This window comes from Caretta caretta, chromosome 2 (assembly GCF_965140235.1).
Source record: "Caretta caretta isolate rCarCar2 chromosome 2, rCarCar1.hap1, whole genome shotgun sequence".
In the NCBI taxonomy this organism is placed as follows: domain Eukaryota; kingdom Metazoa; phylum Chordata; order Testudines; family Cheloniidae; genus Caretta; species Caretta caretta.
This window is the reverse complement of record NC_134207.1, coordinates 236,416,957-236,443,308: the sequence shown is the minus strand read 5'-3', so window position 1 is coordinate 236,443,308 and position 26,352 is coordinate 236,416,957. Positions and strand designations below refer to the sequence as shown.

General features: G+C 44.3%; 1 protein-coding gene across 10 annotated transcripts in view; it reads right to left on the bottom strand.

The window, feature by feature from the left end:
- MYO3A (myosin IIIA) overlaps nucleotides 1–26,352 on the bottom strand; it is a 299,867-nt gene that overhangs the window by 42,589 nt on the left and 230,926 nt on the right. For 6 of the 10 annotated variants that reach the window (XR_007354926.2, XM_048837824.2, XM_048837825.2 and 3 more), the window contains 9 exons: nucleotides 20,668–20,821; nucleotides 19,377–19,465; nucleotides 18,735–18,864; nucleotides 17,007–17,086; nucleotides 16,828–16,869; nucleotides 16,252–16,329; nucleotides 6,115–6,320; nucleotides 2,789–2,900; nucleotides 284–446 (listed from right to left, as the gene is read on the bottom strand). Coding sequence is in view for 9 of the 10 variants with exons in the window: in XM_048837824.2 (XP_048693781.2) it covers nucleotides 284–446; nucleotides 2,789–2,900; nucleotides 6,115–6,320; nucleotides 16,252–16,329; nucleotides 16,828–16,869; nucleotides 17,007–17,086; nucleotides 18,735–18,864; nucleotides 19,377–19,465; nucleotides 20,668–20,821 (1,054 nt within the window). In the remaining variant the exon portion in view is untranslated. Of the gene's footprint in view, nucleotides 1–283; nucleotides 447–2,788; nucleotides 2,901–6,114; nucleotides 6,321–16,251; nucleotides 16,330–16,827; nucleotides 16,870–17,006; nucleotides 17,087–18,734; nucleotides 18,865–19,376; nucleotides 19,466–20,667; nucleotides 20,822–26,352 lie in introns of those variants that run through there. The other 4 variants (XM_048837826.2, XM_048837828.2, XM_048837831.2 and 1 more) reach the window with 3 other exon arrangements.

Sequence of the window (26,352 nt, the reverse complement as noted above, 5' to 3'; positions counted from 1 at the left end):
ATATGACATTGTCAGAGTACGCTGAAATTTTAGGAATAAAAATATTATTTATGTATTCACACTCCTCTGTTGTTAAAAATCGCCTTTTAAAAGTAACATTGATAGACAACTCTAGTGAAGAGATTATTGTCATAACCTGATTAACAGATTTCTTTTCATAAGAATACATAAAATATCAAATATAGAATGCTTTATCAAATGCAACAGGTTTAAAAGAACAAAATGTAAGAAGCCATATTTCATCCATGTACACATTTATTCTAAAATGCTGTTGAGTTATTACCTGACTGTATTTTAATAGCACTTTCTTCCCTTTTCTCCTTTAATTTTTTGTATCTCTTTGAACCTAGCCACCCTCTGACATAGGCCTGAATCAAAACAATCCTGTCAACCGTCTCCTTTCTCATTAAATTCAACTGCTCCACATGATAGTATTTAAGGAACACCTTAAAGAGAGAAAACAAACAATGATACACAGCATTAATTAATATGGCCTAGACAGTCTTCTCACAGCGATTCATATAGGTGCATTAGTCTATTTAGCATCAACAGGAATTCTGTGTGAGCACTGGGAAGAAGAAAGCCTTTAGTTCCATTGTTTAAATGATCATTTTTGAAGGTGACAAAGCTGAAATAATTCTGTAATTTGAGTTGGTAACACAAGTAGACAAAACACTTTTATTATTTGTATTTTCATTGGAAGATACTTTAACCTCCTCAGTGTTTTCCTCTGGTGCATATTTCACAAAACTAACTCCAGTCTGTTAATGCTTTTGTCCAGTACCTTAAACCCAGGCCAGAATTTATTTATTTTTAAATTTGCTTTAAGGGAAGCCTACGCCATAGAAAAACAACCCGAAAAAGGGAGACTGGCACAAGTGATACAAACATCAGGCCTGATTCTGCTCTCACATTGGAGTAAATCAAGAGTAACTCTATTGAAGTTAGTGGAGTTTTACTGGTGTGAAACCAGTTGCTGTAGGTAAGAGGAGAATCAGTCCCATTGTATCTATTTTTTCAGGACTTTTCTGTCCTCTCCTCTCTACTCCTTTTGTCATAGTCTCTGTCTGTCAGATCCTGTCTCAGTTACATTGGTGTACATCTGGAGTAACTCCATTTAAGTAAACAGTGGGATATAATTTCCCATACCTCCAGTTATTCTCCTTTCCCCATCCCCATTTTCTCCTTTGGTCCCACCTCACAACATGAGAGAGGTTGCGTGGGGAGGTGCATCCATGGATCCTTGTACCAGCCTTCTTTAGAAAAACCTGCCCCAACAATGCCCCTCTGCCTTTGAGGAAGGTCTTTCTTCTCTCTGGTAGTCCCATTATGAATCCATCTCTGGTTCATTAGACAGGAGTGAACAAGAAGAGGCATGGCCATGGAGAAAGGTGTCTCATAGAGCAGGTGCCTCTGAACGTCAGACAGCTTCAGTTCTATGTCTCTCCTTCTCTTTGAATCTTCTGCCCCTTCCCCCTTGCTATGTTCGGAGAAGGGGAGACTTGAGGCTAAAGTTGTTTGAGGTGTGGAGACACCAGCTTTTCTCCTATGGCACCTTCTCTGTCTAGCAAACCTCCTGTAGTTTGCCAGCAGGGAGGCCCTTTCTGACAAATCAGGCTAGAAAGGCTGAGGTGGGAGGGAGGCTGATAAATTCTACTGGTGCCATGGGGCAATAATGAGGGAGCAGACATTTATCTCCCCATAATCAGAAGCTACTCAAGACAATCTGCCACCCTACACAAATCTTCAGTGTGCTGTCCCCCTCCTCATAGGCCTGGGACAGCAGATTTGGCCTGGCTGCTCCTCTGTCATTATAGAGGGGCAGCCAAGCCAAATTTGAATGAGTGGCATGTAATCCAGAGTAAAGAGTTACAAAACCACCCAAATTTGGTCCAGACATCCCTCCGTCATGATGAAAAGGTGACCGGCCAAATCTGCCACCCTAGGCAGCTGCCTAGTTCATAGGTGTGGGAAGTAGGAGTGCGGGGCTGCTGCAGCACCCTCAGGTTTTATGCAGGACTGCTGGCCCCGCGCCCCAGCCGCTGGCTCCATGCATAACGCCTGGGGGCATTTTCCGCGCCTATGACCTGCTCCTGGCCCTCTGCCCGCACTCTGTTTCCCAACCCCTCATCTCACCTAGGGCTTGGGTACTGGATGCCACCCCCACTCCTGTTCCCAGGCCTCCGCTCCTAGGGCCTACCCCACTCCCAGCCCTACACCTGGGGCTCTGCTTCTGGGGCCTCAGTGGCCGGCCTTGCTCCCCAGGCGCTGGCCCCGTGCCCGGGGACCCACGACTGGGGCTCTGTTCCTGGCCCTGCACGTGGGGTCCTGGCTGCTGGCTCCTGCCTGGGTCTCTGCTCCTGTCCCCACGCCTGCTCCCAGCTGTGGCCTCGGCCCCCTTGCCCCTGTCCGGGTTCCCCCTCCCGGAGTCACAGTTCTGCTGCCAGCCTCAGTGGGGGGAGGGCAGATGGAGTTAAGGGGGCTGGCTTTCAGCACCTCCACTACTAAAAATGTTCCTGCACCACTGGCCTAGTTTGCTTATAGCTAGGGTGTCCTCTCTCCATAACCAAAATCTTCCCCCACATCTGAGATCATCTGCTGCCAACTCCTCTCCCCCAACTGAGGGACCAGGATTTCAGCCTCATTGTCAGTGAGGGGGTGTTCAATTAAATATTTTTTTTATCAATGTGAACCCAAAGTAACTCCAGCGGAGTAACTGAGAGCAGACAATGCTTAATATCTTTACAAACACATAGTGAAACGTATGCAAAGTATGGGAAAATATTACTTTGGTTTTTCCAAGAACCCAGTTGTCAAGGCGGGCTTTTTCTAAGATAGCAGCACAGGTTTCAGGGCTGACCGGAGGATCATCATTTGTTTTGTAACAGATGAGGTAATACCTAAAAGACAAAAATATGATTCTTTATTACAGTAACATGGAATGAATGAAAAATGCAGCAATTCAGCTAAATGAAACCTAGTTTAAAATGTTTTTGTATGAAGCAATACATAATGTACTAAAAAGAAGAACATGCCAAAAATCACTGTGTGTTTGTATATGGCAAATAGAAACACAGTTTAAGGTGCATGAGAGACATCCTGTACTTCCTGGAGGGTTTTTTAGTTCTATTATCACCACTACAGGACTTTCAGAAAACATGCTGTCCAGTGAGAGTCTTTGCCAATTCATTGCCTTTACTACTTCTTTGCATGTTGTGGATATCCCTTTTGTGACATTCTGTACACTGGGGGAGCACCCTGTAACCCCCATATTCCTCATTTATATATAATTGTGATCTTGCATATAAAGCAGGCCGTGGGAGGTACCAAGGGAAAGGTTATGATCTGCTGAAAGTCATTTTTCTACCCATATACACATATCATTAATGCAAATGAAATTGTAAGAATTGTGTTGTATGGTTTTCACTAAAATATGCTGTGGGTTTGGGAGGCACCCAGATACTAGCTCTACAGAGATCATGACAAGGGGGGCAACCAACAACCGGGGGGGGGGGTGCTGTTGAACAGACATCACCAGCCATTGTCCAGCAAGGGAGCTACAATGCAGTGACTCACCTGCATGAGGCCACACCAAGGGAATTAATCAACCTTGCCTAGAGATTCAGCAATGCCCACCAGACATGCCTGGAGTTGTGTTCTACAAGCACATGGACTAAGGGTATAAAACAGAACACAGCGGCCACATGCTTGGCCTTTCTCCTGACCCCACCTATGCTGCAAGCAACAAGGACACTGAGAAGACTTAAGACTCCAACACAGGAGACTGGCCCAGATTTCAAGGATGAAATCTGTGTACTATGAACTGCAATATACTGGTGTGTGTGTCTGTGTGAGAAAAACTGCTTAATCTAGATGGTGCCCAGTCTAACAGGGTTGACAGTTTAGACTGCGTGCTTATATTTTCTTTTCTTTTGGTAACTAACTCAGACTTTTTGCCTATCACTTACTATCATTTAAAATCTATCTTTTGTAGTCAATACATTTATTTTACTGTTTATCTTTACCAGTGAGTTTGCCTGAAGTGTGTGATAAATCTGCTCAGGTTTTCAAAGGCTAGTGTATATCCACTTTCCATTGATCAAGTGGTGAACCAATTAATAAATCTGCACGGCTCCTCTTGAGCAGTGCAAGACGGTATCTTCCTGAGGTACTGTGCTGAGAGCTGGGGGGATTCGGCTGTTTCATCTCTCTTTGTGATTCTTGAATGGCTCTGGGAGCATTCATGCAATCTAGCTGGGTGTAGGGCTCCACATGTGGTTGTGCTGAGTGATAACAGCACCTGGTGGGGTTTGCTACTGGTCACCAGCAAGGCATTGTGATACACAACCCAGGCTGGAGACAATTAAGGGGGCACAGCGGTCTCTCAGTCTCAGGCTGCATACCAGGGGTGCCATCACACCCTTATATCAGTAACAAAGAACATGTCAGTCATTTTTTTACAGTTGTTTTCTGTTTAAATGTATTCTTTCAACTACTGAATTTAATATCTCATACCCATGCCTCTGCCACCCCTAGCCTCAATTACAATATTTGGGGCCACAAAACTTCATCTGGTGCAGAAGGTGGCTGCCTACTAACTCCTTGCTGGGAGCATATTGCATGTGTGTTGCAGTACTGTACAGGCTTACGGTTCTTTGCTGAATGCAATTTAAGGTGTTGGTCTGATCTATGAAGCCCTTTACAGTTTGGGTCCTGCATACTTTAGAGAATGCCTCTCTCTCCTCCTGTTTTAATCAGCATTTGAGATCAGCAGAAATGCTCTACGATGATCATTCCTGCATGTATTCAGCTGAAGACAGAGCATTCTTATGAGAGTGTGTCACCTTATCATTTGCTCCTCCTTTGCTTTGACAGAGTCTCAGTTTGGCACATTGCAAAGACTATTTGACCAGGCTTTTCCTGAGGAGGTAGAAAGTAGTGTGCAGAATTGCAGGCTCTCTCTAAAATCCGTGAATAAATTCCATGTCCCTCAAGAAATCTGTGTAACTAGCACTGCCTTCTCTTTACCCCATAAGTCTCAATAAAAAACTGCCAGCTGTTTAACAAAACTCCTTATGCTTTGGGACAGATCCTCCATGGGTGTAAATTGATGCAGCCTTGCTGAAATCAGTGGAGCGAGAGTGATTTACACCCGGGGAGGATCTGGCCAACTATGCTGTCTGCTTCCCCCCTTTATACTAGCAGTAAAATCTTTAAATGCAAAGCCCCAGACACATCTTGTTCACTTCTTGAAACTACTTTCAACAGCCTTCATTAAGCTGTGCTTTTCTGACACTGTCATGGCCCCCTCAGTGTGCTCCCCTGAAACAAACTTATCAAACCATTAGCTTGTTCTTCTTCTGTGTCTCTGTCATCAGTTGTCTACTTCTCGTACCTATTAGTTTTAAAAGCTTCTGTCAGAGTGGGTGTTATCTGCACAATTTCTTCAACATTCCCTCTGTAAATTTAAGGTCTTATCCAGGAAAATGTCTGGCTTCCACATTTGTAAAAGAGAAATGCAAAATAATTGCTTAATCTCTTACGAGTGGAGCCTTTTTTATTTAAGATTCTCCCAGTCATAACAAGGGTGAGACTAGTCTCTTAACAAATGAATAATGCTTATCAACTACACTTTAAAAAACAAAACCATGCATTTATGCACGTCTACCTTAATCTTTAATGTGCAATACCCAGATCATGATATGCCTCTCTGCAAAGCTAGAGGCTGAACTAAGCTGGCTCTCAGTGGCTAGAGATACAGTAATGTGTTTTTGGAGGATGTCATCTTTTGCTCCAAATTCTAAGATTTAATTTAAAATATTAAGTTTCTAGCCCTTATAGTTCTGAAGAAAACTTTCAGACTGAGCAGGGCGGTGTCTGCCTGAGTCTGCAAAGAGCCTGAAACAATAGGTCAGAGATGTGTGATCTTTCCCTACAAATCAAAACAATGTGTTACCCTCATGTCTGAAATATTCTGTCTGTCCAGTCTAGCTTGTGATCTTTGACAAAGACTTGGTCTTTATCTGTGTTTTATACAGTGCCAAGCATGCTGATGACATTCAGCAAACATCAGACAACAATCACAGAAATACGCTCATACGTACATGTACTTACCGTTTGATGAAGTTAGCAAACAGTATGCGATGGGAATAACCCTGTCTCCGAATTTTTGCCGTCTCCAGAATTCCCGTATAGCGCAGCTGTACCAGCACTTTCTCTTTGTCATACTTGTGCGCCTGCCGGTCATTGTTTGGCTTGATGCAACGCACAAAATGAGGCTGGCCCACCACCATCTTGGATAATAAATCCATCAGAGAATACTTCAAGAAAATGGGGAAACATTTTCTGTTGTGATACATAAAAGCCGCCTATTGTACAAACACATCTGTGCATTTGAAATTTCATTTCACATGAGTGGTACTGTAGGTATAACTCCAAATCCATTTAAATTCTGCTAGTGGCTTAACTGTAGACAAATCAAGCTGAAATTCTAGCCTCTCTGACATTGACTATACTTGAGCCAAACATTACCTTCAGGCAAGCATGAATAACAAATTCCCAACCAGTATGTTCCCATAAATTGTAGTAATCTACAGTGCTAACAGCTAATTAAGCAAAAGCAGTTTTGTTTTTGGAAGCAGCAGTGTTTTTGATCACAGTTAAAAATACTCCAAAACAACGTGTATATTTTTTGCAAGTTTCTTTGATGGCCCATTGCGTTGCTATTGGTGCTGCTGAATTGCATCAGCCATGTCATGTTCCAGATCGAGGAGCACAGCTGAGAACCGGCGAGCCCAGTTCACCTAGGGACATTGACTCTGACCACTGTTGTCAAAACAGAAAGGTATTAAATAAGAAATGCCTTTAAAATATGAAATGAATGGTTGTTTCAGGGTAAGCAAATGCTGCAGGATTGGGCCATCTATTGGGAACTGAATCTCGTTATTAGGAAATAAAAGAACATTTTTTCTGTGCTCCTGTATTTAGTATTTATATAAAATCCTCATTCACCTCTGAGACAGGAGCTGATGGGGGACACCACGCATTAGAGGTCAGGCTAAGGATGGGAGGTTGAAGTGCGGGGAAGGAATGAAGATAACTAAACAGCCCCAACCATGTCTGGCCAAGCCCATCTCTTTCAGCACGTTCCTTTGGTTCTGTTATGGAGCCACTGGGTGTAAGTAACTATAGCTGCCCTCCCCAGGAGGAACCTGTGGGGAGAGCAGCAGCGGAAACACCAGTTCACAATTCACATTGATGCTTTGCACTGCTACCACCCAGCTTGCAGTCCAATCTGGCACAGAGAGGTTTGTAGCTTTCCATGCCAGCAGGGCTGAATCTGGACCTCGTGGTCCTGATGGGAATTGCTCCATTTTGCAGTATCCTATTAACACACAAATGATGAGGCTAATTCCTAATTCAAAATGACTCAAAGGAAAGTAGTAGCCAGGAGTAGTAAGATAGCTATGCGATAGCAGGCGAGACACACAACACCAGAGTAGGACTTCAAGCAGCATATATTCTGCATTAAAATCAGTATTTCCATTCCGGACAGATGCTGCACTGTGTGGCATAGTGCTAAATTAACTATCAATAGCTTGGTGATGAAGCTCAATCAGCTAATACAAACTAATGAATAAAAGAACTTGCTACCCAGATTTGCAGATGCATTTCTCAGTCATCTGTAGATTTCTGCATGCAAGTAAGGTAGTAGGATTCAGTCTGAATCCTCTTCTGCCTGCAACGGCAATCACGCTTTGGATAGCAGTTTCGACTGCACCACTGCTGTCAAGATTTAGTTAATCCCAATCCTTGTATCTGTTGCTAGATTTGCTGTATGCAGTGTATCATCAAACAATAACCCATACTCAATGGGGACCCCATCCTGAAATAAATCTTTCCTGAACTCCCGCTTCTGGTCTTCAAATAACCCCCAATCTCTAAAAGCTCATCACCAGAAGGAAGCTCCTCACAGACCAGGACACCCAACTCAAAGCGGCACCAGATGCTGCCAGAACACCAGATGCAAAACCTGCAGACAGATCTCCACTGCTACAATGATCAACACCCCCCCACAATACACCTTTCAAGATCTGTGGTCTTACACATGCCTATCACATGATGTGGTGTACCTCATCCAGTGCACGAAATGCTCCAATAACAACTATGTGGGTGAAACCAAACAGTCACTGCTCTCACACAGGAAAATGATAAAAGACAAAAAACACCATATCAGCGGTGGGCGAACACTTCACAGAGCAATCACTCTGTATCTGATCTCTCAGTCATCATCCTCAAAGGAAACCTGCCCAACACTTCCAGAAGACAAGCCTTGGAGCTTAAATTCATAACTTTGCTAGAAACTAACCACCACGGTCTTAATAAAGACATTGGCATTATGGCTTATTACAACCATCTGTAACCCACTAGCCCCCTTTTTCCGTCCTATGACTACAGGGGTGTTAATGGGCCACTTCACCTTGAATGGTCCCTTAGAATATGTGCTAACTACTTACTAAACTATCTCTTTGACCTTGTATTTAGCTGGGACACTCTGAGGGCACATCTACACTTAAAATGCTGCATCAATGCAGCTGCGTTGCTGTGGCATTTTAATGAAGATGCTCTAAACTGAGGGGAGCTGAGCTCTCGTTGGTGTAGTTAATCCACCTATCCAAGAGGCAGTAGCTATGTCGACAGGAGAAGCCCTCCCACTAACATAGCACTGTCCACATGAGCGTTTATGTCGGTGTAACTTATGTGGTTCAGGTGTGTAGGTTTTTCACATCCCGAGAGAGTAGTCATACCGATATAGGTCTTTAGGCGTAGACCCAGACCTCAGTACTTTCCCCCGACCTGAGACAGAGCTCTATGTAACTTGAAAGCTTGTGTCTCTCACCAGCAGTAGTTGGTGCAATGAAAGATATTATCTCACCCATCTTGTCTTGCGAGATTTGCTGTCAGTTCACAGAATCATAGAAATAAGAGTGGAAAAACTAGGTTCTCTATAACTCTCTGTCCAGACTGTTAAAAAATATCACCTAAAAATATCATCCTAATATGGTACTAGTACATTATCTAGCTTATCTCCCTGTTAGTAAGGGAAGGTGCTTTATTCTGTCTCCTAAACAAAGTATCTGTTATTCTTTGCTATTCTTTACCCTGAAAGTAAATAAAATATTTCCATAAGAAGCAGTAGCATAATCTGAGGCACCTTTATGTTGTTGCTGGAAGACGTGAATCAGTGGGAGTTGGGAAAGCAGGATCAGGCCCCAAATTAGCCAGCTCCAAGGGTCATGGTGGAGAAATTAGCATAAAGGAAATATAAATGTACCTGTGGACTTTGGCAGAAGCATTTGGAATATAGCATTTAAGAGCCCAGTTTATTAGTCAATATTAGGTATTTATACAGCCTCCATTACTGTAGTAGCTGAACATCTCACATTTTTTAATGCATTATGCTCCCAACCCTCCTGTGAAATAGGGAAGTGCCATGATCCCCATTTTACACATGGGGAATTTAGGCATAGAGATTAAGTGAGGTCCGACAGGAAGTCTGTGGCAGAGCAGGGAACTGAACAGGGCTCACCCTCGCCCCTGGACTATTCTTGCTCTTTTGCTATTCTGGTGGAATAATGCCTGAGCATTGCACTCAGGGATTAATACCAAATAGTGATTATTCACAGGATTTCATTTGTTTGCAAAAATTACTCTGATTTTGTGACTCCGTGTCATTATAATCTGCAAAGGAAGGGAAGACTCATCATAGCAATGTTCTGTGGAGGGGCTGGAGAGCATGGCCATGTATAGGACAAGGGAATGGCACTGACAGAGGAGAAGCCAGGGAGGTTAATTCAGTGCAGCAGCCTCATCACTGAAGTTCCTGTGGAGCACCAGGTGGAAATGAAATCTCCCATCTTCTGCTCAGACCTTGAAAGGGGTCCAATACCACGAGTCCCTGTCCTCTCTTGTGTCTGTCATCCTTGAGGCAAAGCAGTCCGGGGTGGCACAGGGATGTGTAATTTACATCATCTTGCACCTGGAAGCATGAAGTCTGGGCCTGTGACTAATTCTACTCCATCAAATGAAACATGAACCATCACATTAATCTAGGCATGTATACTGCACTCGTCACTGTGGTATCTATGAACTTCACGAATGCCAGCTGCACCCTTATTGTCTTTGTGATTTGTTGTAGCTGAAATCATGTGTGTGCACCTGGAGAGGAAAGGGGCTGCATTTTAAAAGCTGAAAAAAACCGGTTACCTACCTTTTGTAACTGTTATTCTTCGAGATGCATTGCTCATGTCAATTCCAAGCAGGTGTGTGCGCTCTACGTGCATGATCGTCAGAAGGTTTTTATCTAGCGGTACCAGCCAGGTCAGCTGTGGGGCCCCCTGGAGTGGCTCCTTCATGACTGTGCATATGGGTCCCGACCCGCTGCCTCTTCAGTTCCTTCTTGCCGGCTACTCTGACAGAGGGGAGGCGGCGGGGTCTTGGAATGGACATGAGCAACACATCTCGAAGAACAACAGTTACAAAAGGGAGGTAACCGTTTTTTCTTCTTCGAGTGATTGCTCATGTCAGTTCCAAGTAGGTGACTCCCAAGCAGTCCCCCGGAGGAGGGGTCGGAGTTCATCGAGTTGCAAACTGAAGCACTGCTCTGCCAAACGTGGCATTGTCTCTAGCCTGCTGTGTGATGGCATAGTGCAACGGAAAGGTATGAATAGATGACCACGTTGCCCCCCTGCAGATGTCCTGAATGGGGACCTGTGCCAGGTACACTGCAGATGAAGCTTGTGCTCTCGTGGAGTGCACAGTCAGTGTCGGGGCTGGAATCTTTGCCAGGTTGTCGCACATCATGATACAGGCTGGGATCCAAGAAGAGATTCGTTGGAATGAGACTGGCAGTCCTTTCATTCTCTCTGCAATGGCAATGAAGGGTTGTGTCGACTTCCTAAACGGCTTTGTCCACTCAATGTAAAAAGCCAGCACCTGTCTAACATCTAGGGAATGGAGCCTGCATTCCCCGTCATTAGCATGTGGCTTTGAGAAGAACACTGGTAAAAAGATGTCCTGATTTGCGTGAAATTGTGAAATAACCTTAGGGAGAAAAGCCAGGTGCAGCTGCAGTTGTACCTTGTCCTTATAAAACAACGTATAAGGGGGCTCAGACGTTAAAGCTTTGAGCTCCGAAGCTCTTCTGGCAAATGTTATAGCCACGAAAAACGCCACTTTCCAAGAGAGGTAAACCAAAGAACAAGATGCTAGAGATTCAAAAGGGGGCCCCATGAGCCTTGAGAGGACCAGGTTAAGGTCCCATGGAGGGACCAGTTGCCACACCTGGGGGTACAGTCTAGACCTTTAAGAAAATGTCCAACTATGGGGTTAGCAAATACCAACCACCCCTCTGCGCCCAGGTGGAAAGCAGAAATAGCTGCCAGGTGCACCTTGATTGAAGAGACTGCCAGTCCTTGCTGCTTTAAGCAGAGTAAGTAGTCCAGTATGAAGGGGATTGAGGACTGCAGCAGAGGGGTCCCTTCTGTGGGGACCAAATAGAAAACATTTTCCACTTGGCTAGATAAGTGGCATGACTGGAGGGCTTTCTACTGCCAAGGAGAGCCTCCCTAAATGAATTGGAGCACTGGAGCTCTAACAAATTTAGCCCTGGATTTTCCATGCAGTGAGGTGGAGAGGCTGCAGGCTGGGGGTGCTGAAGACGGCCATGGTCCTGCATGATGAGGTCTGGAATCATGAGCAAGGTCATGGGCGTGTCCATCAAGAGGTTCAACAGTGTGGAGAACCAGTGTTGGCGGGGCCATGCCGGCGCTATGAGAATCAGTGAAGCCTTGTCCTGCCAGGCCTTGAGGAGGACTTTGTGGATGAGAGGGAACAGCGGGAATGCATACAGCAGGCGTCCCGTCCACGAGAGGAGAAAGATGTCTTCGATGGAGCCGGTGCTATGATTCAGGAAGGAGCAGAACTGCTGGCACTTCCTGTTGCCTTGTGTCATGAGGCAACTTCCTGTTGCCCCAGGTCTACCTGGGGAGATCCCCACCTCAGGAAGATATTGCTGATGACGTCTGGTCGGAGGGACCATTCGTGGCCGTGGAAAGATCTGCTGAGGCGATCAGCCAGTTAATTTTGTGCCCCTGGCAGATACAATGCGTCCAACTGTATCGAGTGGGCAATGCAAAAGTCCCACAACCTGAGGGCTTCCTGGCACAGGGGAGAGGAGCAAGCACCATCCTGTTTGTTTATATAAAACATCACTGTGGTGTTGATGGCAACACCGATATACAATTGCCCTGAAGTTGGGCCTGAAACGTCTGGCAAGCTAGACACGCCACCCGTAGCTCCCTGACGTTGATGTGTAGTGATACTTCCGCTTGGGACCATAGGCCTTGAGTTCTGAGGTTGCCCAGGTTCGCTCCCCACCCCAGCGCTGATGCATCTGTAACTAGTGACAGCAACAGCTGAGGTTTGGAAAACGGTACTCCCACACAGACTGTCTGTGGATTGAGCCACCACTGGAGGGACTCGAGAGCCTGGGGAGAAAGCATGACTAGACTGTCCAGATGGTCCTGGTTTGGTCTATGTGCTTGGGCCAGCCACGCCTGGAGGGGACGGAGGCACAGCCTTGCATGCTGCACCACATAAGTGCATGCTGTTATACGCCTGAGTAATTTTAGGCAGTTTCTGGCCACTGTGGTGAAAACCGGTGGAGACCTTGTATGATGGCGCTCATGGCTAGAAAACGAGACTCAGGCAGGAACGCCCTGGCCTGGGTGAAGTCCAGGAGGGCCCCGATGAATTCTGTTCTTTAAGTGGGAGCCAGAGTTGACTTCGCCATGTTGAGGATGAGATTGAGGAACATCGTACGTACCAGGTTCATGTGTTCCTCCAGCTGGGCTCGGCACTGGCCCTTGATGAGCCAATCGTCTAGGTACAGGAAAACTTGCACCTGATACTTTCAAATGAAGGCTACCACGACCGCCATGCACTTGGTGAACACCCAAGGTGCCGCCGATAAGCCGAAGGGGAGGACCATGAACTGATAATATGTGCCGCTGACCACAAATTGCAGAAACCATCTCTGGAAAGGGATTATGGAGATGTGGAAGTACCCATTCTTCAAGTCGAGGGCAGCGTACCAGTCTCCCGGATCCAGAGAGGTAATGATGGCAGCCAGGGAGACCATGTGGAACTTCAATTTCTTCATGAATTTGTTGAGGTTTTGCAGGTCTAAAATGGGCCTGAGCCTACCTTTGGCCTTGGGGTTTAAGAAGTAATGGGAGTAGAATCCCCTGCCCTGAACTCCAGAGGACCCTCCTCTACCTCCCCACGCCAGCTGTAGGAGCGTTTGCACCTCCTGCACTAGAAGTTGCTTGTGAGAAGAGTTCCTGAAGAGGGATGGTGAGAGTGGGCGGGAGGGTGGAAAGGAGCAGAATTGGAGAGAATATCCCAATTCTTCCATGCTCAGGACCCATTGGTCTGAGGTTATTTAAGCCCAGGCACGGTAGAAATGGAATAGACAGTTCACAAAGGGAGGGGAAGGATCCAGGTATTGAACTGGTGCTCTGTCCTTGGGCGCATCTTAAAAGTTTGGCTTTGAGCCCAAGGGCTGCTTAGCCGAGCCCTGCCCTGGGCCGAAGGAGGCCTGAGATGAGCACCTCCTATTACTTCTGCCCCTCTTCCTACTGTAGTCCTGTCTAGGAGGGGCAGGATAGAATTGTTGGGCAGCCTGGGGCTTAAATATCTTTCTTTGTCGGGCTGGTGCATGCAGCCCCAAAGACTTGAGCGTCACTCGCGAGTCCTTAAGATTATGCAGCCTTGAGTTTGTCTGCTCCACAAAGAGGCCAGAGCAGTCAAAGAGCAGGTCCTGAATTGTGTTCTGGACCTCATGCGGCAGCCTGAGACCGGTAGCCAAGAGCTGCTTTTCATAGCTATGATCGTGCCCAGAGTGCAGCTGAGTCAGCTGAGTCCAGGGTGGCCTGAAGAGAGGTCCTGGCGACCACCTTTTCCTCCTCCAGCACCGCCCCAAACTCCAAGCGGGAGCCTGCTGGGAGCAATTCCTGGAATTTGGCTGGAGAGCCCCAGGAATTATAAGCATAGTGGCTCAGGACCGCTTGCTGATTCACTATGTGAAGCTGGAGCCCCCAGTGGAGTAGTCTTTCCTACCGAAGAGGTCCAGCTATTTAGCATCCTTGGACTTGGCGGTAGGCCCTGGCTGCCCCGGCACTCTTTGTGGTTTGCCGCCTCCACCAGCAGGGTCCCGGGCTGGGGAGGAGGAGTGAAGAGGTGCTTGTACCCCTTGGAAGGCACGGAGTGTTTGCACTCTATGCCCTTGGCTGTCGGCAGGATAGAGGCAGGCATGTGCCACAGCACGTTGGTGCTATTCTGTATGGTTTTGATGAGGGGCCGAGCCACCCTCCAGCATCCATCAGGGGCCAGAATATCCACCATGGGATCCGTATCCTCAGGGACCTCCTCTGCCTGCAAGTTCAGGTTCTGGGCCACCCTCCTGAACAGGTCTTGATGGGCCCTGGTGTCCATAGCGGCCAGAGTGGTGGAGGTGCCTGCTACCGCCTCATCCAGGGAGGATAAGGATGATGCCCTCAGAGGCCCGGGGTCTTCTTGCCCCTCTGGATCACGGGGTTCCCCTTGTGCTGCTTGAGAGGTGCAGGAAATGGCGGCAGCTGCTTTGGTGCCGGTGCTTGTACTGGTGCTGATGTCCTCATCAGCCTGGGCTTGTGCATCCCTACCCCCAGGAGGCTCCTGTGCTACAGAGGTGGCTGATGGCGGGATTCGCGCCTCCGATGTCACCGACAGGGACCTGGACTCTGGGCCCTGGACTTGCTGGTAGGCCCATGGTGTCCAGAAGGGCCACTGCGTCGGTCCCTGCCAGTGTGGAGGCCGGGACATTACAGGCCCTGGCCACCCTTTGTTTTGCCTAGGGCGGTGCTGGAACCAGTGCCGGGAGCAGTGCCGGCTCTGCCAGGAAGGATAAGAGTCTGCCTCCGACTCTGAGGAGAAGTCCGAAGCTGACCATGGTGATGCAGATCGAGACGGTGCCGGGGATCAGTGCTGTGGTGAAGGCGATCGGCGTCGTATCATAGTGGGCTTGCCCGTATGCTGGACCGGCGTCGGCGCCAACGATGTTGCTGGTTCCGGTGCTGGAGCCTGAGCCGGTGCCTGCGCACCTGCCGGTGGAACGGGAAACCGTGCCATCATGGCGGTCAACTCCCTGCCCGCCTCAAATGTGTCCGGTGTGGGGGGAGCATCCAAGTCCTCCTCCAAATCTTCCCGCCCTGGGGAGTCCACTGTGACTGGACTCAACGGACCTCCCTGAGAGGCCGGAGTCAATGGCTCTGGTCTAGGAGGACCCGAGGCCGGGTGTCCCGACATGGGATGCACAGCACTGGTGCCTGCCTGCTCCGCTCCCCCTTTTTCTTGTGCGGCACCAGCGACTTCAAGTGGTGCTTCACACTAGCGATAGTCCTCGGTGCCGGGAAATGGCGGTGCCATGGCCCTTTGGATGAGACCTTCCTCGGTGCTGAGGCTTCCCATACCGAGGCCGGCAAGTTGTGCACCGAAGCGCTCGGTCGGACGCCACATGGGGCAGTTGGGGTTGAAGAGCTGACTCCATGAGAAGGAGCTTTAAGAGAAAGTCCTGCTCCTTCTTAGTTCTGGGCTTAAAACCCCAGCAGGTTTTACACCTGTTGGACTGGTATCCCTCTCCGAGACACTTTAGACAGGAATCGTGTGGGTCTCCCTTCAGCATGGGCTTCAGGAAGGACCCGCACAGCTTGAAGCCCTGAGACCGAGGCATGCCCCGGTCCCAGGGATGGGAACAAAGTAGGGTGTGGGGGGTAACCCTCAACTAAAACTTAACTAACTACTACACTTATCACTAACTAAAACTTTCAAACTGTTTACAGGGAGAAAAGGAGAGTCCACTAGGGAGTTGTTTGCTAACGCAGGGGAGGAGCTGCTCCAACAACCATCACTGGTGGTAAGAAGGAACTGAAGATGTGGCAGGTCAGCAGGGACCTATATACACGGCCATGAAGGCGCAACTCCAGGGGACCCCGCCAACCCGACGGGTACCGCTAAGAAAAAACCTTCGGACGATCGTGCTCGTGGCGCACACACACACCTACTTGGAATTTACATGAGCAAGCACTCGAAGAAGAACAATAAATATTAATTCTACTCCAGCATAACATAAGAAAAGAGCTGGTGTCTTACTCTAAAATAAGAAGCGACCGTCTGTGTTTTCATACTGGTCGTCTCTCTTGGATGGGGTGCAGTATCTTCATTTTCATTCTATACAGATCAAGAAAGAAAATGACACTTCTTATCTTTACAGAGCCTGAGTTTATTTTGCAACATCCCAACAAAGTGCCCTTTAAAAGAACACCACTTATAAAAAGAAATATGTATTCTAAACTACAAAGGCTATTGAATAATCACTAGCAAAATCAGAATTGTTGCACAAGTACATTACACTACTTGTCACACACACACACACACACACACCTCGAGGACACAGTTTGATAACTGAACATCCAGGTAACTGTCACAAATAATGTGATAAGAGGAGACCATTTTTTTTTTATATCAAGGACTGCTGATGTCTTGAACATAATTTCAGCATTACTGTTATTTTGGTTATTCTCTACAGAACATGACCATACGCCACACAAATTAGATAAAATATTTTTAATTTCTCCTTTTAACTGTGATAGGAAAGTTAAGGAAATATTTTTTTCTGAAGTAGTTATAAAACTATAGTCAGAAAGAAGGGAAATTATAGGTTTTTACCTCACGGAAGGAATACGAATTGCACAACACAAAGATATCCAGCTAAACAGAAAAGAAAATAGGAGAGGGAAAAAAACCAAGGAAGGGGTTACTTGCTTACTTTCAGTAGCAATAACAACATTGCCTTTGTCTACTTTAAATGAGGATTCAAAACACTGCCATGAAATTAGGTTTCTTACCTTAGTACGGCTGATTGATTTTTGCGGGGTCCACATCTGGTAGTTTATTACACTTTTGCTTTTGGTATGTGCCAAGTTACCTAAGGAAAGATAAGAGAAGACAACCTTCTAAAAACTCTTATATTTCAATGACACTAAAAAAACACATTATCCAAGTACCTGGTGTTACATCTATATAAACCCTTGGCTCCTACATGTCTCTTTATTTCCCTCCTAGCCTTTGGGAATGAACTTTGAGAAAGCCACAAACACTCTGAGGAGATTAAACAGGGGCTCTATATTTCTTACTCTGCACTTACATGACCTGCCAAAGCAAACACAAAACAAAACATATCTGCCCCAAACCAGGAAGCCACCCACTACAGCCCTGATGCTCATAAGCCCCCTTCAGACTGCCCTAGTAGATAAAGTTGCCTTAGAGTAGGTGCAAATGTAATTTACATCCCTTTTAAGGCACTTTTCCACTGCCAGAATGATGCAAAGGGGACTTAGTGTAAATGGAAACCAGTCCCTCTGGATCAAGCAAAATTCCCATTATGACTTCCAGGACTGGCTGTATTACAACAGTTTAAGCAGACACGGATCTTCTAAAGGAATATGGAAACACCTTATGAACTTCTATCAACACAAAAGTGCAATTGCTAAAATCTAACCATTCTAGCAACCTGACATTGCTTTAGTTTCCAAAATGCTCTTACTGGAGTCTCTGCATTGTACAAATTGTGCTCAGGTACTACAAAACCTGGGTAGGCAGATACAATCATAATTCACTACTGGCTAGTGTGTCAATGGTTCATGGATTATGTGACCATATCAAGTACTGAAGACCCCTTGACCTAACAGAATGTCAAAAGATCTTTTTATTCTCCTATTTTTTTTTTAAATTTCTCTCACTTTAAAAAATGGACCCACGATCCATATTTTAATAACTTTTATATCCTGACAAAAGCCAAGGACAAAAACATTCAGAGATAAGTCTGCCACATCCCAATCCTTCAAAGTTGTGCTTACGACTGTCAGTCTCTGAACAGTGTGTAGTCTTAAGGTCAATGGGCCCAGTTCTGCTCCCAGATACAGAGAAGCAACAGGAGTTGACTCCAGAGGAGTTGCACTTTTGCACTTCAGTGGGTTCTAATGCCAGGATAAAATTGCATAAGAAGGATGTGTCACAATGAACTCTGAATTGTCCTGCTTCTATTGACTTCAAATAGAACTGACTTGCTGTTCTTAAACAGGCAAAATTCCTTCTGTAATCAATAGGAGTTTTGCCTAAGAAAAGACTTCAGGTTACTGTAAGATATGATAAAATTTAGAGCATTATCTGTTAGACCTTCTCTACTATTCAGTCTAGCTCTCCTGTTCTACTATAAATACAGCTCCCATATGATTGTACAGGTAACTGCAGGAGAAGAAAAATACATATTTTCTGGCACAGGTGCAATGAAGCATATGCAACAAAATGTAAAAATATATCCTATTTAAAAATGACAGAATATACTCAGATCATTAGTTCCATGGCACAGTAAAAAGAGATGACACAAGATGATATTGGGTTTCTAAACTCTAATTTTGGAGAAACTTATGCATTCTGTTTAGTTTCTAGCATTGGATGAAAGCCACCAAAGCTGTGTAATATCATATGAGAGCCAGACAAAAACCAGGAGTGGTCAGTACTGCGGGGTTAGGTATCTGGATTAGAAAGATCTGCCACAATTACTGGTACATTACCTGTTTTGGTAAGAGGATGGGTGACCAGCTGTCGAGTCAGATTGTTTTCTGATGATCGCAACAGCAGCACTATGTCAGCTGGCAAGGTATTTCTGTTTTTGGCTAAGAATCCACTTGCATTATAAAGAACCTGTTTAAAAAGTGCATTTATAGTTACGCAGCTTTTCTTTGTGTATCAGATGCTGCTTACTACTGTAGCTTTGGGACTTTCAGAATGGTAGCCAGATTGTAAGTACTCTAAAATGTGGCCTGTAATATGTCAACAGAGATAATAGTTTTTCAGTCATAAGGGGCAGTAATTCAGCCTTCTCTTTTGGCCACTGCTAGCTTTAATTTTTAATAGGTAGAGACATTAAGATGATAATCATGACAGAAAAATGTGAAGATGGTAACTAATCCCTGCAGGTGTCATCAGACATTTGTTCTTCACAGTGCACAGGTATTCGCAGTACACTTAAATCTCTTCTGAAAGATCTATGTCTCCACAACAGGGGAGATTTCCAAAGGCACAAGTGTCAGTTAAGTGCCCGGTTTTCATTGAAAAAAAAAACCAATGAGAACTATGCATCGAACTCCAAGTTGTCTCTGAGAATCTCCCCCAACATTGATAAATCAACAACAAATATGTTTACGTTCTCTTACCTTTCCTGCATAATGGTAAATCCCAAAGGTTAGGTCTACTCTTTTGGGTCTCCAAAAGTATTTTGACTTCAAGTTATCTTCGAATTTTTCTGTAAGCAGATACACAGTTTGTCTTATTGGAGTAATTGTACAAAAATAGCAATGAGTCCACAGCAGTTTGGATCAGGACTCAAGTAAGGAAACTAAACTGGCTTTTCAGGCAAATGCAGAAACAGACTCACATTTTTTAAAGAGAAGGAGAAAGGACCATCAGGATGGTCATATGGTTAAGGCACTGGACAAGGACTCAGCAGTTGTTGCTTCAATTATTGGCTTTGCTACAGACTTCCTGTGTGACCTCGGACAAATCACTTAATCCCTCTTTGTTTTACTTCCCCATTTGTAAAATGAGGATAATAATCCTTTCTACTTTACAGGGGTGTTGCGAGGATAAATTAATTGATGGTTTTGGAGGCACTCAGTGATGGGGATTATATAAGTACCAGGTTAGACAAAGAGCTCATATTACAGCTGTTGTTTGGCTATAAAAAACACATGGCATTATTTTCGGCTGTTTTGTTTTGTGATGATCTGAGATCACCCATAACCCTGATTCTGCTCTTTATATATGTGGATTATGACTGAAGTAAGGGTTTGCCTACTCTGAAACCAGAACCAAACTCACTAAATCAGTTGTAACTCACATCTTGAGTTATTTCCATGCAAGTTTGTGTGTAGACATTCTTTTTCCAAAATAAGAGTGTCCACACACGGACTTGCACTGAAACAGTAAAGGTGTAAATTACAACCAGTTTAGGGATTTTGGTTCCAGTTTGTATGTAGACAAGCCCTGACACGTATTTGCTTTGTTTTAACATTAGACAGTTTCTGTGCCTTTGTGCCAGATTCATAGCCATTATCTTATAGAGTTAGAACTTCTTGACAAGAGATGGGTCAGACCAAAGCCCCAGATCCAAACACCTCTTTAATCATAAGAAAGGGGTATTTGCATTCTGATCCTTGATCTGGACCCAAACTGGTCCTTATCTCTAAAACCTTGGATCCGAACATTCCTGATTGGTGGAGTGTTCGAAATCTGGACCCATCTCTTGTGGCTCAGGCCCATCTCGCTGCTTTTCATAAGAAGAAATATTAATTTCAAAGCTGGATCCAGTTCCCCTCTCCCTGAAATGTAGGTGGGAAGCTGAAAGATGTTCACACTGAAAACATAGCTAACGAGCATAAAAATACACTTTAAACAGAACTTTAAAATTTACACCTCCTAAGACCCTCTGAAGTATAACATACCTACCTACAAGTGTCCGATCAGTTGCTCGCGGGAATCGACTTTCCTCATCAAGGAGAGACAATAAGCCCATTGGTTTCTGGAGGAACATATCTAAGAGAGGCCTGTTGTCCTCGTATTCTATAACTCTTGCATCAACACCTTCATATAGGTATTCATTCTGTAACAAGTGATAATATGCACGTTTCACCCACAAACACAGAGAAGTTTCAGAATATGATTCACAAACTGACAGCTGAGCAGAATCATAATCACTTAGAATAAACAATACCCAAGGGGCAAATGCATCCATGTTTTGTAAGAAAGAATGTCACTTTGAATGTTGTAACACACGGCAATGCTATAAGCTTTAATCTTACGTGCCTTTGTTTATGTTTTGTGTGTTTTGTAAAATCATATGCTTCCCATGTACACACAAGAACAAATAAACATAAACAAAGTCAAAGGGCTCAAGCTACCGTGTTTGAGAGAAAGATAGAGACTTTAGTGTCCTTCCACTGTTCACTTCACTAGGCTGTATTGTAATCAAATTGTTCTGAAGTCATTTGGCGGCTTCATTTATATTCCTCCATTGCTTCATTATTCAGACCTATTGCCAGTACAATGGCTGAGATTTGCAAAAACGACTAGTCATTTTGAGTGTCTGTTTTTGGGGCCCCAACTTGAGACACCTTAAAGGGACCTGATTTTGGGAAGGCTGGAGCTCAGCACTTTCTGAAAATCAAAGTCCTATAAGGTGTCTCAAATTGGGCCCCCGTAATCACTTTTGAAAATCTAGGCCAGTGTATTCAATATGGTAAAAAAAAAAATCTACTTTCTATGCTCAGGAATACAGAGACTTCAGGCTTCTCAAGGTGATAAGAAAACCTACTAAGCAAATTCTGCAAACATATCATGCCCTCAGCATTTGTAGTGGCCTTTCTTTTGTTTTTAAAGGCTTTTTTTTTAACCCAGGGAAAAGTAGCCAGATTTTTCTTTAATTCTCTTGCAGTCTGTTCCCTAAATCCACAAAACAGTTATTTAAGCCTCCTGATTCTCTTCACAAACCATTTTTTAATCGAAAGAACAAAATCCTTTTCAGTTACTTTTAGTTTTACCATGACAGTTTTGTCTTAATAAGTGATGTCACCAATCCAGTGTTGCCTGTTTTCATTGCAAATACAGTGTCCTAGGGACTACACTGCTTCCTGAGAGCTGGATAACATTCAACAGTTGAAGTCCCCTATAACTAAGCAGGAAGGACTTCCAAACCCATGAAGATCTCCCTCTGTATATAATTCACCTTAGTCTGAAAGAGGTGGGGAATGAAGAAGGCAACACAGAGCATATTTTGGAAAGCATTTCATCACCACGTATTGCATTACAACAAGAAAATCATGTCCTGAGACCTCTGATGACCTCACCTCTCAGTCAGATGGAACCAAAAGTATAATCAACAAAATCAGAAATGCTGACCTGACAAATAAAACCCAGATAAATATCTGCAAATCCATCTGAAAGAGAATACAGAATGCCTGCTACAACCATACTTTTGGCCAGTTTTACTTAATTTCTTCTGGCTTCTTAGACTTTTGGGCTTGATTGTGACTCAGACCACATGCCCGCACAAGGAAATAAGATGTGAATCCCTAATACAGCTCTGTGTGGGATAGTCATATCTTAGGACCCAGAACATGAGATTAAGCCCTTTTTACTTCTGCCCAGGGGCAGGTGGGTGGAGAGCAGTGGGAATATATGGAGTCTTGGCTTCATCCCCTCACTCATTGGCCTGAGTCGTGGGGCCAGCACAGGAGAGGAGCATAACCAGATACCAGTGGTACAGGCTAGCAGTGAATTACTATACCTTCAGTAGCAAGGAGGCAGCAGAGGAGGAATTGTGACTCAGAGGTATGTTTAGGAGTCACAATGTCTCCCAAGGATAATCCTGGTGTGGGGCAATATACACACCAATAAAAATATAAGAAAAGCCATACAGGGTTAGACCAATGGTCCATCTACCCAGTCCATCTTCCGTCAGTGGTCAACGCCAGAAGCTTCAGAGGGCATGAACAGAACAAGGCGGTTATTGAGTGACCTGATGTCCAGTCCCAGCTTCTGGCAGTGAGAGGTTTAGGGGTACCCAGACAATGGGATTGCATTCCTGACCATCTTGGCTAATTGCCATTGATGGACCTATCCTCCAGGAACTTATCTAATTCTTTTTTGGACCCAGTTATACTTTTGACCTTTATAACATCCCCTGGCAATGAGTTCCATGGGTTGACTGTGTGTTGTTTGAAGAATTACTTTCTTATGTTTGTTTTAAACCTGCTGCATATTAATTTCATTGGGTGACCCCTGGTTCTTGTGTTATGTGAAGGGGTAAATAACACTTCCTTATTCACTTTCTCCTCACCAGTTATGATTTTATAGACCTCTATTATATCCCTCAGTCATCTCTTTTCTAAGCTGAACAATCCTAGTCTTTGAATGTCTCCTGATATGGAGGCTGTTCCATACCCCTAATAATTTTTGTTGCCCTTCTCTGTACTTTTCCCAAATTTAACGTATCTTTTGTGACCAGAACTGCAAGCTGTATTCAAGGTGCGAGCATATCAGGATTTAAATAGTGGCATTATGCTATTTTCTGTCTTATTATCTATCCCTGTCCTAATAGTTCCCAACATTCTGTTTGCTTTTTTGACTGCCGCTGCATATTGAGCAGATGTTTTGAGAGAACTATCCGCAATGACTACAAGACGTCTTCCTTGCGTGGCAACAGCTAATTTAGACTCCATCATTTTGTATGTATAGTTGGAATTATGTTTTCCAATATGCATTGCTTTGCACTTATCAAATTTGAATTTCATTTGCCATTTTGTTGGCCAGTCACCTGGTTTCGTAAGATCCCTTTGTAACTCTTCCCAGCCAGCTTTGGACTTACCTGTTTTGAGTAATTTTGTATTGTAGGCCAACTTTGTCACCTCGCTGTTTACCTCTTTTTCCAGCTCATTTATGAATACGTTGAACAGCACTGGCCTCAGTATAAATCCTTGGGAGACCTTACTATTTACCATTCTGAACTGTGAAAGCTGTTTATTCCTACCCTTTGTTTCCTACCTTTTAACCAGTTACTGATCCAGGAGAGGACCTTCCCTCTTATCCCATGACTCCTTACTTTGCTGAAGTACCTTTGGTGAGGGACCTTGTCAAGGGCTTTCTGAAAGTGAAAGTACACTATATACACTGGATCACCCTTGTCCACATGTTTGTTGAAACACTCCAAGATTATACAAGTAGATTGGTGAAGCATGATTTCCATTTAGACAAGTCATGCTGACTCTTCCCCACCATATTGTGTTCATGAATATGTCTGATAATTCTGTTCTTTGCTATAGTTTCAACAAATTTGCCTGGCAGTGAAGTTAGGCATACTGGCCTGCAATTGCCAGGATCACCTCTAGGGTCTTTTTAAAAAATCAGCATTACATTAGCTATCCTCCAGTCATCTGGTACAGAGTATGATTTAAACAATAGGTTACATACCACAGTTAGTAGTTCTGCAATTTCATATTTGAGTTTCTTCAGAACTGTTGAGTAAATACCATCTGGTCTTGGTGACTTATGACTGTTTAATATATCAGTCTGTTCCAAAACCTCCTCCGCTGAAACCTCAATCTGGGACAGTTCCCCAGATTTGTCACCTAAAAAGAATGGCTCAGGTATGGGAATTGCCCTCACATCCTCTGCAGTGCAGACTGATTCAGATAATTAATTTAGTTTTCTGCAATAGCCCCATCTTCCTTAAGTGTGCTCCTGTAGCACCTTGATTGTCCAGTGGCCCCACCAACTGTTTGGCATGCTTCCTGCTTCTGATGTTCTAAGGAAAATTTTTGCTATTAGTTTTTGTGTCTTTTGCTAGTGTGGCAAGGCACTCCCTTTGCTTTGTCAGCATCAGTGTTTCTCTCTTTGGGGGTGGGGGTCTGGAGTAAATCAGTCCAACTCTGAAGGTTTTTAATGATTTGCTCTGGTTAATGTTTTCAGTATTTACAAGGTGGGCCTCAGAGTAGGCCTGACTACTTCTCTTAATCAAAAAACCAAACTCAAAACACAAAAGAAATATATTTCCTTTTCCTCTCTCCTGGGTGTTGCCTCATTATGCTGGTTTCTGGTTGCCAGTCTTTCCCCAAACATAAGTTAACCTGACTGTTTCCTCTCAAGGGGAGAAAGCAGCCTTCCACCTAGGAGAAGCCTTTTCTCCCTGCTGCCCCTAACCCTGCTGCAGCTTGTTTCTCATCCCTCCTTCCTCTCTCTCTCTCTCTCTCTCTCCCCCCAGAAGAGAGGTTTTTAAAGGTCACCAGCAGCCTTATTCCTCATTTTATGTAGTTCCCCCTTTTAAAGTTAAATTCTAGTGTGGTGGGTTTCTTTGGTATTTTCCCCCCCTACAAGGTGGCTAAATTTAATTACATTATGGTCATCATTAATGAGTGGTTCAGCTATATTCACCTCTTGGACCAGATCCTCTATGCCACTTAGGACTAAATCAAGAATTGCCTCTCCCCTTGTGGCTTCTAGGAATAGCTGCTCCAAGAAACACTCATTAATGGTGTCTAGAAATTTTATCTCTGTGCCCCATCCTGAGGGGATAGTTGAAATTCCTTACCATTATTGGGATTTTTGTTTTTGCAGCCTCTCTACTGTCCCATAGAATTTAACAATCGCTCTCACCAGATGGTCTGTAGTACATTCTTACTGCTATACTGTTGTTGTTCCAAGCATGGAATTTCTATCCATAGGGATTCTATGGTACAGTTTGATTCATTTAAAATTTTTACTACATTTGACTCTATGCTTTGTTTTACACATAATGCCACTCCCCCACAAGCATGACCTATTTCATCATTCCTATATATTTTGTATCTTGGTATTACTGATTACCATCATTCCACCAAATTTCTGTAATCTTTGATCAGGGCTGTAGTTGTCCCATGATTGAGATGTTAAGTTCAAGCACTAAGTGTTATCATGAAGGACGCTTTTACTGTAAACAGTCTACATGTAAATAAATAATAATAATGATAATCTGCTTCTGTTAATTATGACAGTCAGAAAAAGGAGTAAATATTTCCATGACACTGATGCATCCTCAGACAAGCATTCCTGGGCAACATCTCCAATTATTAGTTTTTCTAAAACTCTAATGCTCATTAAAGGAGACAGTTTAACAACACTGGAAACTGAACTCTGATTTAAGCGTAAATGGAACTTCCATAGCTACACAGTATGAGAACAGCAGCACAAGCTTCCCTATTCTTCCTTCATATGCCTCAATCCTGATCTGGAAGGACCACATGGGCAGTTTAAGCCTTCATGATCATTCAGTTTTCTGCTTCTCTAGTAAGACTGCCAAATGGAGTGTCAATAAGTGCCAGTGGTTTTTGCGATGTCTACCAGGATAGGGAACAAATCCATTAAATCACTTCAAATAGGCCAGTGAAAGATGTCAGAAAGAAAAAAACTTCCAGTCACTATGGAGCTGGGTTAGATTTAAACCAGTGACCTAACCCTGAAAGACTCTGTATTTTCAGTCCCTCGTGCAATACTGCTCCCTTCCTCATGTTATTATGAAATATGAGACAGGAGAAAAAAACTAATATGACAAGTATTATAAAGCCATAATGGAAGATTTGTATTAATTTTGAACATGCCATA